Here is a 15,541-nt window from a genome sequence, read left to right on the forward strand (position 1 = left end):
TTCGTCTCACATCTTAGAGTATTTTACTCCGTAAAGAAGCTCATACAGATCTGTGAAAATAAAGTTGCCTTAAGGACCTTGGCTGTAATGGAAAGAAGCAAAAATGGGTCGGTGTCTGTTGAGCACAACAGGACTCTTCCACCTTGACTAGTGGCCCACAGTCGCTTAAGACACCATTGTATTCGTGTGACTAATGGTTGGCACTTCTGATTGATTCTATTAGAATCATGATTCTTTTTTAACTTATCGTTTGAATGGAGCTCACATTACTATCTTAACATTTAATATTCATGAAAGATATTACTATCAAATGCAGTGTGCATCTATGATCCCTGAATTGTGATCATAACATCCACTATAATTGCATATAAATCAGTTTAAGGGGGAAATTGTTGATGTTGACTTGCTGACTTTCCACATACTCGGGGTATTATAATCATTTCTACGTCAACAATTGCACATTACAGTTCATTGACGGTAAGAAGGGTTATGGTTGTCACCAATAAAAAAATTCATTAGGGCTTCCTTAATTAAGAAAAAGCTGCTGATCTGGTAGTGTAGGTTCTTGAACCATTTAGGGAGCTTCTCATCTTGTTGGAGTCATCGCAACGCTTTCAAGGAAATCCATGGAGCGAGGTTACCTATCTCTGTTGTCATGGCATCTTCGGGTATTTGGGCAGAGGAATTTCTGGTGAAGCAGTAAGGAAATAGATGAAGGTCAGCGATCGTGTGAATGTTATATTTACTGGCCTTACAAATGGTGCCGTTCGCGGACCTGTATCCTTGTAAGTCGATAATAATTTCACATTCACTCTGCCCTAATGAATATTAATATGTCATGACTACAGAAATTCCAAATATGTCATGACTATTTCTCGCTGGCGAGGTGAACATAACGTGTGATCCAATCGCCGCAAACAGCAGACTTCCACGGCACAATCTGATCCTCTCTGATGGCACTACCACCTTCGTCGTCACCACTGTTGTCGTCTGGGGGAGCTCGAAGATTAGATTCCGCCTCTCTGCACGTAGCTCTATCTACTTGTTACAAGGCCCATGAACTCTCTGTCTCTGTCTCTCTCTCTCTCTCTCTCTGCCCCAACAAGACAATGCAGATAAAAAGGCGAGGGAGGATGATGCAGAGGAGCCAACGGAAAAGGAGAGCAGCTGAGACAAGAAACACCGCAAACATCAGTCCTTGACATGGTGATTAGGAGAGAAATCCAGTATCTTAATACCCAACGAAACTACTCAATAACCTTAGCCTACTAGTAATCATTAAGTTGGCATTACAATTAACAATCCGATACAGTAACGTAACGCAGCACTAGGCCGAATTGGGTTCCGGGAAGGAACTGAGATCTCTGAGATCAAGTCGTGTCACGGCCTTGTACGTATAATCTCTCTCTCCATCTCTCGTGAAATAGATAAAAAAACGTTTCAAGTCCATAGGAGTGAGCTGGAGGCCAATCGGAACGCTTCTGGGTCAGTCACTCGATGTGGTGAAGAGGAAAATAGGCAGTTTAAAAAGCGAGAAAATACATGGCGCCATGGGCAGCTGGAGGTCGGTGAGGTCTATTTATACCCGCGACTTCTCCCTCATTCATCCTCCCCACCTCTGTCTCTCCACAGACACCCACCCACGACAGAGTACCGATGGCGGCGACGCCTCTCTTTCTCCTCCTCGCGGCGGCGTTAGTTACTTCTTGGTCTTCCTTGCCGAGTTCTCGGGCAGAGGCAAGGCCAGCATTCGCCTGCGGCGGCGAGTTCGCCAACCTCCCGTTTTGCCGGAAAACTATGCCGATACACAACCGCGTAAAAGATCTCATCTTGCGGTTAACCCTCGAGGAGAAGATACGGCTCCTGGTGAACAACGCCGCCGGCGTGCCGAGACTGGGCATAAGTGGCTACGAGTGGTGGTCCGAGGCCCTACACGGTGTGTCCAATGTTGGGCCTGGTACAAGGTTCGGCCGCCAATTTCCTGGCGCTACCAGCTTTCCCCAGGTCATCCTCACCGCCGCTGCCTTTAACGCTTCTCTCTGGGAAGATATCGGCAAGGTACGCACTTAGTCATTAGATGTATTTGTTTCTACTTGTTCTGGGGAAGGCTTGATGATTTGTCATGGAAAGCACTCGCCGCCTCTCCCTTCTACTTTTTAGCCTAAAACATTTGTCCAGCCATGCCGCCGAAGCAGGAGGCCACAAACGGTGGCGCTTCTTGTTAGGCGAATAGGTTTCGAACATCGTCCTCCATCTTCCCAGAGTGCACCACCGACCATCTCTAATCTCTCTTCCTCTCTATCTATTCCATCTTTCTCTACTTGGTCACCGCTACTTCGTCATCTCTCGCTATCTATCTATCTATATACCAAACTATCTATCTATCTATCTATCTATCTATCTATCTATCTATCCTTCGATATCTTTTTCTCTGTTGCTGACAATACAGGAAAAACGGTGACTGCTTTAAACTTTCACGGATCTCGTGCGCACGGAATATCCATCTAGCAGTCTCTCTATCTAACTAGATGATAAGACAGAAAAATCGGTGACTATTTCATCTCTCTCTCTCTGCATTCATAATCCACTAATTCATCTATCCATCTCTCCATCCAGCATGATGATACGACAGAAAAATCGGTGACAATCTCGCCTCTCTCTCTCTCTCTGCATTCATTATCTATCTATCTCTCTATCCAGCATGATGACAGGACAGAAAAATCGGTGACTATCTTGTCACACACACTCTCACAGTGTCCTCTCTGTGGCGCTATCAAAAAATTTGATAAAGACAGAGAGAATGGGCGAATACGGTTCAGAGATCTCGCCAGTTAATCGGTACTTGTTCCACGACTTCATTCCTCTGAATTGAATGCAATGGCAGGTTGTGTCGGACGAAGCACGCGCGATGTACAACGGAGGCCAGGCGGGGCTGACGTTCTGGAGCCCCAACGTGAACATCTTCCGCGACCCGCGATGGGGAAGAGGCCAAGAGACCCCCGGCGAGGACCCCCTCATTGCCGCCGCCTACGCCTCCGCCTACGTCCGCGGCCTCCAGCAGCCCTACGGCTACGAAGAGAACCGCCTAAAACTCGCCGCTTGCTGCAAGCACTACACTGCCTACGACCTCGACAACTGGGGTGGCACCGACCGCTTCCACTTCAACGCCCGCGTGAGCCATTCTCTTCTCCGGAAAACCCCAACCCAAGACCCGTTCGACACCGTAAAACCTTTGTTTTCAATGGTCTTCGACGATGACAGAGACGAGGACGATTCTGTCATCGTATCTCGTCATCTGAGCCATGTTATCATGGAAATCATGCCGTGAGGCGATGAAGATTTCGTCTCGTAATCGTTATCCTGGCAAGGGAGAAAGACGGGGATGATGGCAACTCGTTATCGTCCTCTCTCAGCAAAGGGTGAACACTAAATTTAGGTATTTTCTCAGGTGACGAAGCAAGACCTGGAAGACACCTTTGATGTGCCGTTCAAGAGCTGTGTTGTGGAAGGGAAGGTGGCGAGCGTGATGTGTTCTTATAATCAGGTTGACGGAGTTCCAACGTGCGCCGACCGGGGGCTTCTTCTTGACACGATAAGGGGCGAGTGGGGGCTCAACGGGTACATCGTCTCCGATTGCGACTCCGTCGGCGTCTTCTTCAACGCCCAGCATTACACCACCACGCCGGAAGACGCGGCTGCCGACGCCATTAAAGCAGGTGGGCATGCGAGCTTCTTCTCGTTGGAGACCAACGTCCTGCGTAAATATTCAGCAGAGAAGTAGCGCCTTTGCTATCAGCTGTAGGTTTTAGCAAAGTTGTAAATACTTCAATTCTAATATGGTATCAAAGCCAAGGTTGCAGGCCGAATCCCATAAACAACACACTGCAACGCACTCTGAAGGGGAGTTGAGGGGATTAGCATCCTGCCTAAATCACAAATTCTAACATCTGATTGGTCTCTGAACTTGGATCAGGATTGGATTTGGACTGCGGGCCATTCCTGGCACAGTACACGGGAGGAGCGGTGGCTCAAGGGAAGGTGCCGGAAGTGCTTGTGGACTACGCGCTGGCGAACACGATCACAGTTCAGATGCGGCTGGGGATGTTCGACGGCGACCCCTCTGAGCAGCCGTTTGGGCAGCTTGGGCCGGCCGACGTCTGCTCTCCAGCCCACCAGAGCCTCGCCAAGGAAGCTGCTCTCCAAGGCATCGTGCTTCTGAAGAACGACGCCGCCGCGCTGCCGCTTTCCGTCTCTCGCCACCTCGTGGTCGCCGTCGTCGGCCCCAATTCCGCCGCCACAACGGCCATGATTGGGAATTACGCAGGTTGGTCATCTAATCTCTTCCTCAACAAGGCGTTCCGTAACAAGCCTAACCATTAGGGTTGTGTAGGGTTGGCCTGCGGGTACACGTCGACGGTGGACGGGATCGCGAGGTACGCGAAAGTCGTGCACCGGGCGGGATGCTACGACGTGGGCTGCGGGGGGAGCCAACCGATAGACGAAGCGGTCGCCGCCGCGAGGGAATCAGACGCGACGGTGCTTGTCATGGGCTTAGACCAATCGCAGGAAGCGGAAATGAAAGATAGAGAGCACCTTCTTCTCCCGGGACGTCAGCAGGAGCTCGTCGTCGCAATCGCCGCCGCGGCGAGTGGCCCCGTCGTGCTTGTACTCATGAGCGGCGGGCCTTTAGACGTCTCCTTCGCGAAGAACGACCCCAAGATCGCTGCTATTCTCTGGGTTGGGTACCCGGGCCAGGCCGGCGGCTCCGCCATTGCCGACGTCCTCTTCGGCGCTCACAACCCAGGTCTGATCTTCCGTCGTTATTGATCTGAACCCAAGTTCGACGCAGGAATTGAGTGTTTTTGCAAAGCAGGAGGGAAGCTGCCGACGACGTGGTACCCGCAGGAGTTCGCGTCTAGAGTTCCGATGACGGACATGGCGATGAGGGCGGACCGGCGGAGAGGTTATCCAGGAAGATCGTACAGGTTCTATGACGGGCCGGTCGTTTACCCCTTTGGCCACGGCTTGAGTTACGCGGTCTTCTCGCACTCCGTTTCTCAGTCGCCGTCTGCGGTGGTCGTTCCCATCAGCGGACGACGAAGTGCAAACGCCAGCGTCGCGGTGAGAGTTGCGCGGACGAGATGCGAAGATTTGCAGGTGGAGATGCTCGTGGAAGTGGAGAATAAGGGCGATAGAGGCGGTGCGGAGACGGTGCTCGTGTTTGCGAGCCCTCCGAAGAGACACGGGGCGGCGATCAGACAGCTGGTTGGGTTTGAGAAAGTGCAGGTGGCAGAGAGATCGAAGGTGCAGGTTCGGCTGGGTATCGACGTCTGCAAGCATCTTAGCTTCGCTGACAGAAATGGGATCAGGCGGATTGCGATGGGCGAGCACGTACTGCATGTCGGCGATAAGACGCAGGTTCTCTCCCTAGCCGCGGATCACCGAATCTAATGAGTGCTCGCTCTATCGATTACGGATTTACGATTATCGAACTTATTTGGATAGAAAGTTGTTAGGGAGAGGAGATATCGATTTCAGTTATCGAACTTATGTGGAAACGAAATTGGTAGGGAGAGAAAATTTCGAGGCACCGAAGTTTCTCCCTCCCTCTCTTTCCCTCTCTCTCTCTCCCTACGATTCCCTCCGTCTCTATCTGTTTCTCTACCGTTCCCTCTGCTTCTCTCTCGCGACCTCTCCCTCCCTCTCTTTCCCTCTTCCTCGTGCTCTCTCTCTCTCTCTCTCTCTCTCACGCTGGCGCGCGCTCGCTTCTCTCTGTCTCTCTGTCGCGCTCTTTCTCGCTCGATCTCTCGCTCTCTCCCCCTCTCCTCTCTCTCTGTCGCTTTCTTTCTCCCTCTCATTCTCTCTCTGTCGCTCTCTTTCTCGCTCTCCCCCTTTTTTTCCTTCTCCTTCACTTTCTCTCCATCCGGCTCCCTTCCTCGTTCTCTCTCGTTCACTCTCCCTCTCTTTCTCTCCCTCCGGCTACCCCTCTCTACTCCTCTCTCTTTCTCTCTCTATCCTATCTTTCTCCCCTTCTTTTTCTCTAGCTTTCTTTCCCCTTCCTTCTCTATCTATCTTTCTCTCTCCCCTTCTTTATCTCTCTCTATCTTTCTCTCCCCTTCATTCTCTATCTATCTTTCTCTCTCCCCTTCTTTATCTCTCTCTATCTTTCTCTCCCCTTCATTCTCTATCTATCTTTCTCTCTCCCCTTCTTTATCTCTCTCTATCTTTCTCTCCCCTTCATTCTCTATCTATCTTTCTCTCTCCCCTTCTTTATCTCTCTCTATCCTTTCTTTCTCCCCTTCTTTATCTCTCTCTATCTTTTCTCTCTCCCCTTCTTTATCTCTCTCTATCCTTTCTTTCTCCCCTTCTTTATCTCTCTCTATCTTTTCTCTCTCCCCTTCTTTCTCTCTCTCCTTTCTCTGTTCCCCCCTCTCTTCTTCTCTTTCTGTGTCCCCTTCATTCTCTCACTCACTCTCTCTCTCTCTCTATCTGTCTCTTTCTCTTCCCCTTTATCTCTATCTCTCTTTCATCCCTTCTCTCTCCCTTCAAACATGATGAAATTGCTTTAAAACACCTCGGGGCAAAGAATAAATAAAGCAAAAGGTTCCTTGTGTGTGTTGAATAAAACTTCACTTCACAGGAAAATGCAGATTCAACATCTGATTTCTGGTCAAGCTGGTTTTTTCCCTTTCCATTTAAGATCTTCTATTTTTACTGGCCAAACTAAAATTTTATTTCATGGTTGTTAATGCAAACTAGAAGAAAACTTGATGGCTGTAAAATTATTATCCCCTAGATGGAGAATAACACTAATAAGCCCTGTATTGATTAGTTTACCGATTCAAGTATTGTTAGTGTATGACGAAGCAAAGTTATTTACCAATATATGCCTTCATGGTGCTATGGTTTCTGGGGACTAAAATTTTGAGGCTTTCATTGAAAGTGGTTCTAGCATTCAACAGTTTGTTATGTTGCCTTCTTCGTGTTCCATTGATAGAGCAACGCTATTGGAATATACAGAAGATTCAGAATCGAGAGTAATGGGAAAAGAAAGTGATGTAACACAACGAACGCCGGGATCGAAGGGCTCGTGTTATACCACAGGGAGAGCGATGACATTCATGTCATGTAGTGGAGACGACTAATGTGGACATAATGCGAGTGATGATGATGCAACGATGAAATCACTGAGAAGTACGAATCTGGAGTTGACGTACATCAACGACCATTAGGCTACGGTAAGTAAGACTTGGGAATGCCACTAGGCTCCCGATAATTCGGACGTCGGGTTGAAGGCTGATGGTGCAAGTTCGGCTATTGCCGCTTTCGCACACGCCTTCGACGGTCTCAACTAAGGACGTACCGAATGAAATCATAATCCTCAGAATGTGAATCCTATCTATACCTAATCTAACCCCAGCGGTGGAGAAAATGTTCGGAGGCACTGAAAGAAATAATATAATGCGGAGAGGGAATCAAATAGCATAACAAGAATGGTAGGTTTGAGAGGAGTCCGATTCGATAGCAATGGAAGGCGAGCAACTCGTAGTTACAATGACGGCGCAGGTAGGGGCGGCATCGCATGGACGGCGCAGCGGCGTAAGTAGGCCCATCGGCGCAAGTAGGCGTGGTGGCGCAAGTAGGCGCGGCGACGCAAGTGCAGCGGCACAAGTAGGCATGGCGGCACAAGTAAGTGCGGTGACACAAGTAGGCGCAACGATGCAAGGAGGGTGGCCGCACAAGCACGCACGATGGCGCAAGTAGGCGCAGCTGCACAAGTAGGCGGCTAGGCACGGCGACAGACTTGAAGGCAAGGCAACATGGCGATGGGCACGGCGATGGCTGTGGCCACGAGCACGCTGGCGAAGTGCGGCTTTGGGTGTAGTGACGGGCGTGACGACAGCTGGGCATGACGGCGATGGCAGGGCACGGCAGCCGCGGCAAGACGTGGCAGCAGACGGCTGGCGGCCGTAGCGGCGATGGCAGGGCACGATGATAAGCTCAATTTATGGTGTATTTTACTAGGTATTGACTGGTAAATCGTGTGAGGAATTGAGCTATGCAACAATATTTTTAACCTCACAGCCTTAGGGCGAGTAAGGTGTCGATCCACAGGGAGCAGGTAAAACGATATCAATTCTTTTTCAACTCAGTTTCCACGTTTGGATTTCAATATTCAGGTGTAAAGATAGGCAAAATAATCTTCAGTACAATCATGTAGTGTATTTTTTATAAAATCTAACTAAGCAGAATCGTCAGTAAAGAATTTCTTTACTGAACGGTTCACCCCTGCCCTTTGGGGCAAATGAACAAATACCCTGCGGGTGTATCTGCACGCGGGCTGCCTGCGTGTGAGCAGCGGCTTGTGCGCAAGTGGCTACCTGCGCTCGGGCGTGCGAGCTCGCCACTTGGCGTCTGTGCGCGGGGCTGCCTGCGTGCGGCCTGTCGCCTGTGCGCAGGCGGCTACCTGTGCGCGGGCGTGCGAGCTCGCCGCTCAGCGTTTGCGCAGGTAGGCTGTCTGCGTGCGGGCTGCTGCCTGTGCGCAGGCAGCTACCGCAGCGGCGCATGAAGCCGCTCGGCGTCTGTGCTGGTGGGCTGCCTGCGCTCGGGCGTGCAAGCTCGCGTGTGCACTAGTGTGGCTGCTGGCAGCTCCGGTTGTGCGCAGCTTGGCTGTGCGCGACCAAGGGTGCTGGCAGCTTAGGGCGTGCACAACCTTGCTGCGCGCGGCCTTGGCTGCTGGCGGCCAAGGTTGTGCACAGCCTGGCTGCTCCTACAGGATGAAGAACTCAAGCGGGATTGCTATGGGAGACTGTGGACTTGAGAGAACAAAAGGAAGACAGATTTGAACAAACAATGAACTCGAAATCAAACTAGAACAAAGAACAATCTTGTCCGGAATGACTAGAAACGCTGCTGAGTACCTTCCAATCCCAAATTCGATTGTCTTAGAAGAGAGGAGAAGACCAGAACTGAAACTAGAACCCTCACACCACCTGGTGTCACACCCCTTCCGGCGAGATGATGATCGTTGTGCTCCATCTATTCCTCAGCTTGCTTCTCTCCCAGCTCCAATGCTCATGGAGGGTGCAGAACTCTTCTCCTCCAAGCCCTAGCCTGTTCAGTTGGACATTCTGGACAACCTAAAATGAACCCTCAAGAGGCTATTTATAGGTTTCTCTCAATTATGCTTCTTGGAGATTTTTAGGGCTTTTTCTTCCTTATAGTTTTTCGCCAGCTCCTATTAGTCAAGTGCATTTTTCTTGGTGCTTGATCCATATCTGAACTCATTAAATCCAATAAGTGAGATCTAATCCACTTGATTCAAAGAATCAAGTGGGGTTAGTAAGTAGGAAAATAATGTACATGAGATATAACCGATATGGATTAAATGAATGCAAATGATATTTTAATGCTCAAGAAATCCTTAATAATTGATGACATATTGAGAGTCATCACACGACGGCTATGGCAAACAACTGGCGGCTGCTGGCGGCTATTGCGACAACCGCGGGTGGCCTAAGCGGCCTAGGCAGCCTGGGCCGGCCTGTAGCAGCCCTGGGCAGCCGCGGTCAGCTTTGGGCAGACCTAGGCAGCCGGAGGAGGGCCTAGGCAGGCCAGGGGAGGCCTGGGGCGCCGTGGGCTGCCTGGGCGGCCACATGTTGCCAAGGCCGCCGGAGGCTGCCTAGGCGGGCACGGACGTAGCTGGGCGACTGCTGGCATTGGGCGGCACTAGGTGGGCATGGGCGGCGCTGGGCGCCCTCAAGAGCGGCCGCCGAAGCTCCAGCAAAAGTAGTGGCGGCGGTAGTTTCCGGCAAAGACGTCTTTGGTTTTCGGCGAACTCTAGGGTTTTTTCTCTCTCTCCTAACTTTGTAGTGGCATTTTGTAAATATGATGAAAACTAAAAAAATACTTAAATTACAGGAAAATCACTAAAAATCACATTTTTCAATCTTTTCTTCTCTTCTCCCTTCCTATGGGCAGGGCCCACCTTTTATGGGGGCAAATATGGTCATTCCCCCTTAGAAATAAAGGGGAGAAGGCCCAATCAAAGGTAATTAGGGCCCCCTTATAGGAGAGAGAGAGACACACTAACATACCCACACATGCGCATACACACTCGGAAACGTGTAGATCCATACATCAGTCTAGACACGTGCGAATAAACAAAATCAAACACATACGTGGCCGAAATACAAGCCCTACTAAACAATGAAAATATAAGGAAAGATAAGGTCAAACCTATATGGCCCGTAGACGAGGCTGATTACTTTGAATGTTGGGTCTTGCGCATGAGCCCTCGCTCGATTAACTTGTTCGATGGGGTGTTCGAAGTTGGATGGTTCCCTATCAGAAAGTCCCATGAAATTCAGTATAGATGTGTACATCTTAATTGTGATAGTAGAAGATAGGAGCTATGACACACATGCATTTAAAGAGGGAAGCCATAAGGATAGGTGTGTTGTTGGCATCAGGTGTTGCTTCTCCTTCTCGTTACACACATACTGTGTAATGATTCTTGATAAGTAGAAATGTTGACTAAAGGGCAGTAGAAATGATGTGTAATGATTCTTGATAAGTTGGGATTCAGTGCACATGCCTCAGTGCTTGACAGAGAGAGGATTGTTTCTATCAGGACCAACTAAAGAAGTCTGGTTTGAGAAAAATAAGATAACCAAGCATAAACGAGTCACTAACCCAATATAAGGCATTAAAGATCTTGATACACATGTCTGAAGAGTGTGAAAAAGAAAGATGGTTATCATGGTACCTTTAAGACATCATAGAAAATGCTTAAAGAGATCACACCAGCAGCTAGGGTTTGCCCGTCTTGATACCGATATCGAATTACGCTATTGGGACGGATGCTATATTGGATACCGAAAATCAAATTTTTGGTATCCATTTTTTCAGATATCTGGATATCGGATATCAATATCGTATATCGGTTGCTATAGTAGCGATATCCGATATTGGTATCCATCTCAATGTTGTCATCCACTTCCGTCTCTAGACGAGGATGGCGATATCGAATATCGGATGTGGATATCAGATTTTGATGTCCAACTTAAAGAGGTTACATAAAAATATAATAAATCCATCATTGTGTAGTTGTTTAAATGGATCAACATGCGCATGAGGCACTCGGAGAGATCTTTGATTTATGAAGTGGCCCTTTGAATATATAAAGATGAATCTTTTTTTTCTTTCCATATGGGATAACCGGATTCGTATTTTAACAACAAACTCGGAATCCTTTTATCCTATATGGAAGAAAATAGAAAATTTTAGTTGTATTTATTGGACAAGGAAGTAATATACTAAATATATTACACATATACTGGCCTTAAAATATAGTTACTATTTAGTTAAAATATTATTATATTTTTAAAGTGTATTCTACCTCGCTTGATATATACAGCGCAAGAGTTTGAATTTCTTCCATATGGGATAACAGGACTCGAGTTTGCTATTAAACTCCGAATCCTGTTATCCCATATGGAAGAAAACAAAAAGATTTAGCTGTATATATTAGTCAAGGTCGAAAATACATCAAAAGTTTACTGCGATGATACACTCAAACCATCATATGCGATAACAGATATCAATTTTTAATGTCGATACCAGATATCGATATCCAGATACCGGTTCCGATATCCAGATATCAGAATCCAATATCCGGTATTCGATACATGTTTTGCCCTTACCCCTACGATATATGTCTATGATATCCGTCTAGATCTAAAGGACGTTTTCGACTGATATCTGATATTCGATATCAGACACTGTCCCGGTTTTTTCCCGGACATCGAATATCAATTGTCTGATATTGGATATCATACGGATATCAGTTGGACAATCACTACCAGCAACATCGACTCCTGGAGGACTCGGCCGAAGAACGAGGAGCGTATGTCTGCAGTCTGACCGTTGTCGTAGAACGCGTGGAGCAGTAGCTAGCATGACCCGCGGTCCCACCGGTACCCATCGCCACACCTGAGACCATGGCTCTAGACAGAGCCCATGACCAACCTAGCGTCGCGCGACCTTTGGAGCGGCCATGGATATGTTATGATGACGACACGTACCTAGACGACAGGTGGTAGGACGAGATGCGTCATGACCATTACCCCACACACGACCCACGGGATGTCCATGTCTGGGATAGGCACGATCCACAAGATGACTACGACCGTGGGTTGGAGGCTGACCTACCGACCCAACGAGAGAACTACATCTGACCTTACGGCCGTCGATATAATGAAATCGAGGAGGTTCCTCGATACCCACCGGGCATGATACCCGATATCTACGCCCTATACGATGGTCAACCCGGATGATGGGATGACCATGAGAACTACCCAATCCCACCTCGACGACACGCCGAACTGTGATATGGAGAATACCCGGTGCCCGAGCGCCGCTTGGACGACTACAAGCTCCGACGAGTGGAGCATCGCACCATGATCCAGAAGAGCGTTTGAGCCGACGTCTCTGTCTTCAAAGGGTCGAAGAAGTCGAAAGGAGTTTTTTGACTGGGAGTCGAGTATGAAATCCTATTTCCAATGGTATTGCATGGACAATCACTTGTGCGTCACATATGTTGAGATGAGACTTGGCAGACAGGCCAAGATTTTTTGGGAGAACGAGCGAGTCGCGGCATAGCGACGAGGATGACCCTATTACATCATGGACCGAGATGGCACAGAAATTTAGTAGTAAGTATGTGCCACAATAGTACCAGATGACCCTATTCCTCTCGTGGCTCGACCTGAAACAAGGTCGACAGTCCGTGATAGAATATATAGATGTCTTTAAGGAATGCTGAATGTAGTGCCGCTTTGAGGAGGACCCGCAAATCGTCACCAGCCTATTCGCCCACGGGCTTCGACCAACCTTGCGCAGTGAGGCGCTTAAGTCCAACCCTATCCTAAAGCACGTAGAGCATCTGGGTGAGGAGGCGGTCTGATGCCAGACGTTGTCAAGACGTCGTTCGGTCGTCACCAAGGGTAGTGGCTCGGTATTGAATCTGAATATCTATCGGTCAACGACCGGGAGTGTCATCCGATAATGTAGATGAGCAGAGAGTATGTATGATGGAACTATGAAAATCCTAGCTGTGGTACGTGCAAGACCCGAAAGTGCAGTTATGCCATTCCAGGGATTGACGGGGTCGCTTAAGGTAAGGTCAAACGGACCTCCCAAACCTCGCCTGAGAGGGTCGAGGGCGAGTACGTCGCCGAACGGAACTATCCCGCTAGGATGCTCACACACGTCGGGGGAACCCGACTCCTACCGAATAGGTAAGACTCTCGTGTGAATTGTCGTCGTCTTCTCAACCTGTCTCTCTCACCTACATCTAGCCCGAGCGCGGAGGAGGCAATACAAAAGTGTACTGAAGTAGATAAAGGACGTAAAGATCAGTAAGAGGGGGTACCTTAGTCACGGCCTACGACGGAAAACATCGTAACATTAGGGGCCGGAGGAGCAGCAGCTGCGGGCGGAGGCGTCGGAATGGCGTGGGCTGGAGGCGGCGGTGCGGCAGTCGGTTGATGGGGCAGTGCATGGTGCAAGGCGAGAGCGGGCACTCAGCGCACTGCGCGGCAGCGCAGGATGCGGCGCGGCGGTCAGGCGCGGCGCGGGGTGCGGTGCGCGGCGCAGAGACGCGGCACAACGGGCGCAGCACGGTGCTGCCAGGCGCGGCGGCGCGATGGCATTGCACGGCGCGGGCGTGTGGGTATGGCGACGCAGGGCGCGTGTGGCGCGCGCGGCGCATGGCGTGGCGCGACGTTGGGCGCGGCGCAAGCTCGACGCGGGCGCACGGCGCGGGCGCGGGATGCAGCGAGTCACAACCGGGTGCGGATGGCAACGCGCGCGGAGGGGCGTCTGTCCTTCCAACGGCGATAGGGGCGGCTGGCCGACGGTAGGGCGGCGGCGGGAATGGCAGCGTGCGCGGCGGAACGGGCGGCGTGCAACGGCAATCAGGTGAGGCGCCGAGGTCGGCGAGCTCCTTCTCTTCCTTTCCTTTCCCCTCCTTCTTCTTCCTTCTTCTTCTTCCTCTCCCCAACGAGAGTGACTCTTGGACTTCTCAACGTATAACTTTTCCAGAAAAATAACAAGAGTGCATGGGGGGCCCGCCCATCCCTCCCTTATATAGGAGAGGTAAATGGGTCCCTTAAACTACAAAAGGGAAAAGAAAATAAAAGGGCTTACTAAGGCCCACTAGGGAGGGGGGAGGGGAAGATATCCTCATATGGGAACTTTCCCTCACTACAACGTAGATGAGATGACAGAACTACGAAAGACGAAAAGTGCAAGAAAATAAAAGATGGGATCGAAGGGCGCGTCGTTACCCGGGATATCTGAATCCGGGTGCGCGTGTCATCGCTTTGGCTTGTCGTGTGAGCTGGACGCGAGTCGGTGGCGAGATCAAAGGCGGTGCTGACTCCTCGAGCGATGGTCCTGCGGCCTCGGACGGTGCCACGCCATCACGGTCGCGCACAATGCCCTAGTGCCACATCGAGCTACCCCCGCTTGAACCACATCGTCTGTGTCTGTTAGACTTCACAAAATGTTGGAGGGCAAGGGAATCCCCGGCCACTTCAGTGGGATCTGCCCCACCCGCTTGGGCTATCACATCTAATAGTATGGCAAGCACACATCACATGCTTTAAGCGCCAAGGGAAGGGCATCGAGCCAGCTAGTTTCCATCATCGACACTATTGATTGATGTTGGAGACGAAGATCCAGACCAGATGGGTGAGATGGAGCCGCCACAAGATGACAAACCCAATGGACGAGTCGGGTACATACAAATCACAAAGCCTAGACTGACTACACCAACCACTCCATGACACTAGCCGACATTTGGCCAACACTGCTATTGATTGCCTCGATACTAGTGGAACACGGCCACCACATAGAGCTGCCCCACCGATTCGACATGCACCTATGATGAAGAGGACTGATCCGATGGCCGATGTGACCCTTCGCACCTCAATTTTCTACACCTATGTCGAGATCAACGACAAGGTGTGCAAGCTGATCGTGTATGGCAGGAGTTATATCAACTCCATCTTCGATATGATGGTCGCCCTATTATGGTTGACGGCCATACCCCACCCGACTCCATATGATATATCATGGATGGAAGCTTTGTCCCTACCAGTGAAACGTCAATGTCACGTCCCATTGAAGGTGAGCTCCTAGGATTAGAGCGTCCTATGCGACATACTTCCTATGAAGGTAGAAAGCATCATCCTAGGCCGTCCCTAGCTATATGACCATGATGTCACTCTAGTTGGAAGGATGAACATGTGTTCGTTCATGTACCAGGGATGCATGGTTACATGGTACCCATATACCATGAGGCTGGCGAACAAGACGGTCCTGACCAACCCGGTAGGGTTAGTGGTCGTACGTGGCACCTTATTCAACTGAGATTTGGGGCGCGTGATTGACGATACTCCATTATGCCTCACCATCACTCTCGAAACCCGTATCCCCCAGACCACCCGAGGTTGAAGCCCTTGTATCAGAGTTC

The 15,541-nt window shown here is 49.9% G+C and overlaps 1 protein-coding gene across 1 annotated transcript; it reads left to right on the top strand.

The window, feature by feature from the left end:
• The first annotated feature begins 494 nt into the window (after window positions 1-494).
• Window positions 495-5,583, top strand: LOC144709345 (putative beta-D-xylosidase 2). Its single transcript, XM_078582888.1, has 6 exons — window positions 495-2,058; window positions 2,885-3,172; window positions 3,449-3,716; window positions 3,974-4,324; window positions 4,391-4,804; window positions 4,874-5,583. Exons 1-6 carry the CDS (start codon window positions 1,657-1,659, stop codon window positions 5,449-5,451), a joined length of 2,301 nt encoding a protein of 766 aa, XP_078439014.1. The 5' UTR covers window positions 495-1,656; the 3' UTR covers window positions 5,452-5,583.
• Window positions 5,584-15,541: the final 9,958 nt, after the last annotated feature.

Source organism: Wolffia australiana, chromosome 1, assembly GCF_029677425.1.
Source record: "Wolffia australiana isolate 7733 chromosome 1, ASM2967742v1".
Taxonomy (NCBI): domain Eukaryota; kingdom Viridiplantae; phylum Streptophyta; class Magnoliopsida; order Alismatales; family Araceae; genus Wolffia; species Wolffia australiana.

Excerpts from the sequence above, each read along its gene's own strand:
- LOC144709345 (XM_078582888.1), top strand. The coding sequence starts at position 1,657 with ATGGCGGCGACGCCTCTCTTTCTCCTCCTCGCGGCGGCGTTAGTTACT. Across the intron at positions 3,173-3,448 it reads GCTTCCACTTCAACGCCCGC|GTGACGAAGCAAGACCTGGA; the intron begins GTGAGCCATTCT and ends GTATTTTCTCAG. Across the intron at positions 3,717-3,973 it reads TGCCGACGCCATTAAAGCAG|GATTGGATTTGGACTGCGGG; the intron begins GTGGGCATGCGA and ends AACTTGGATCAG.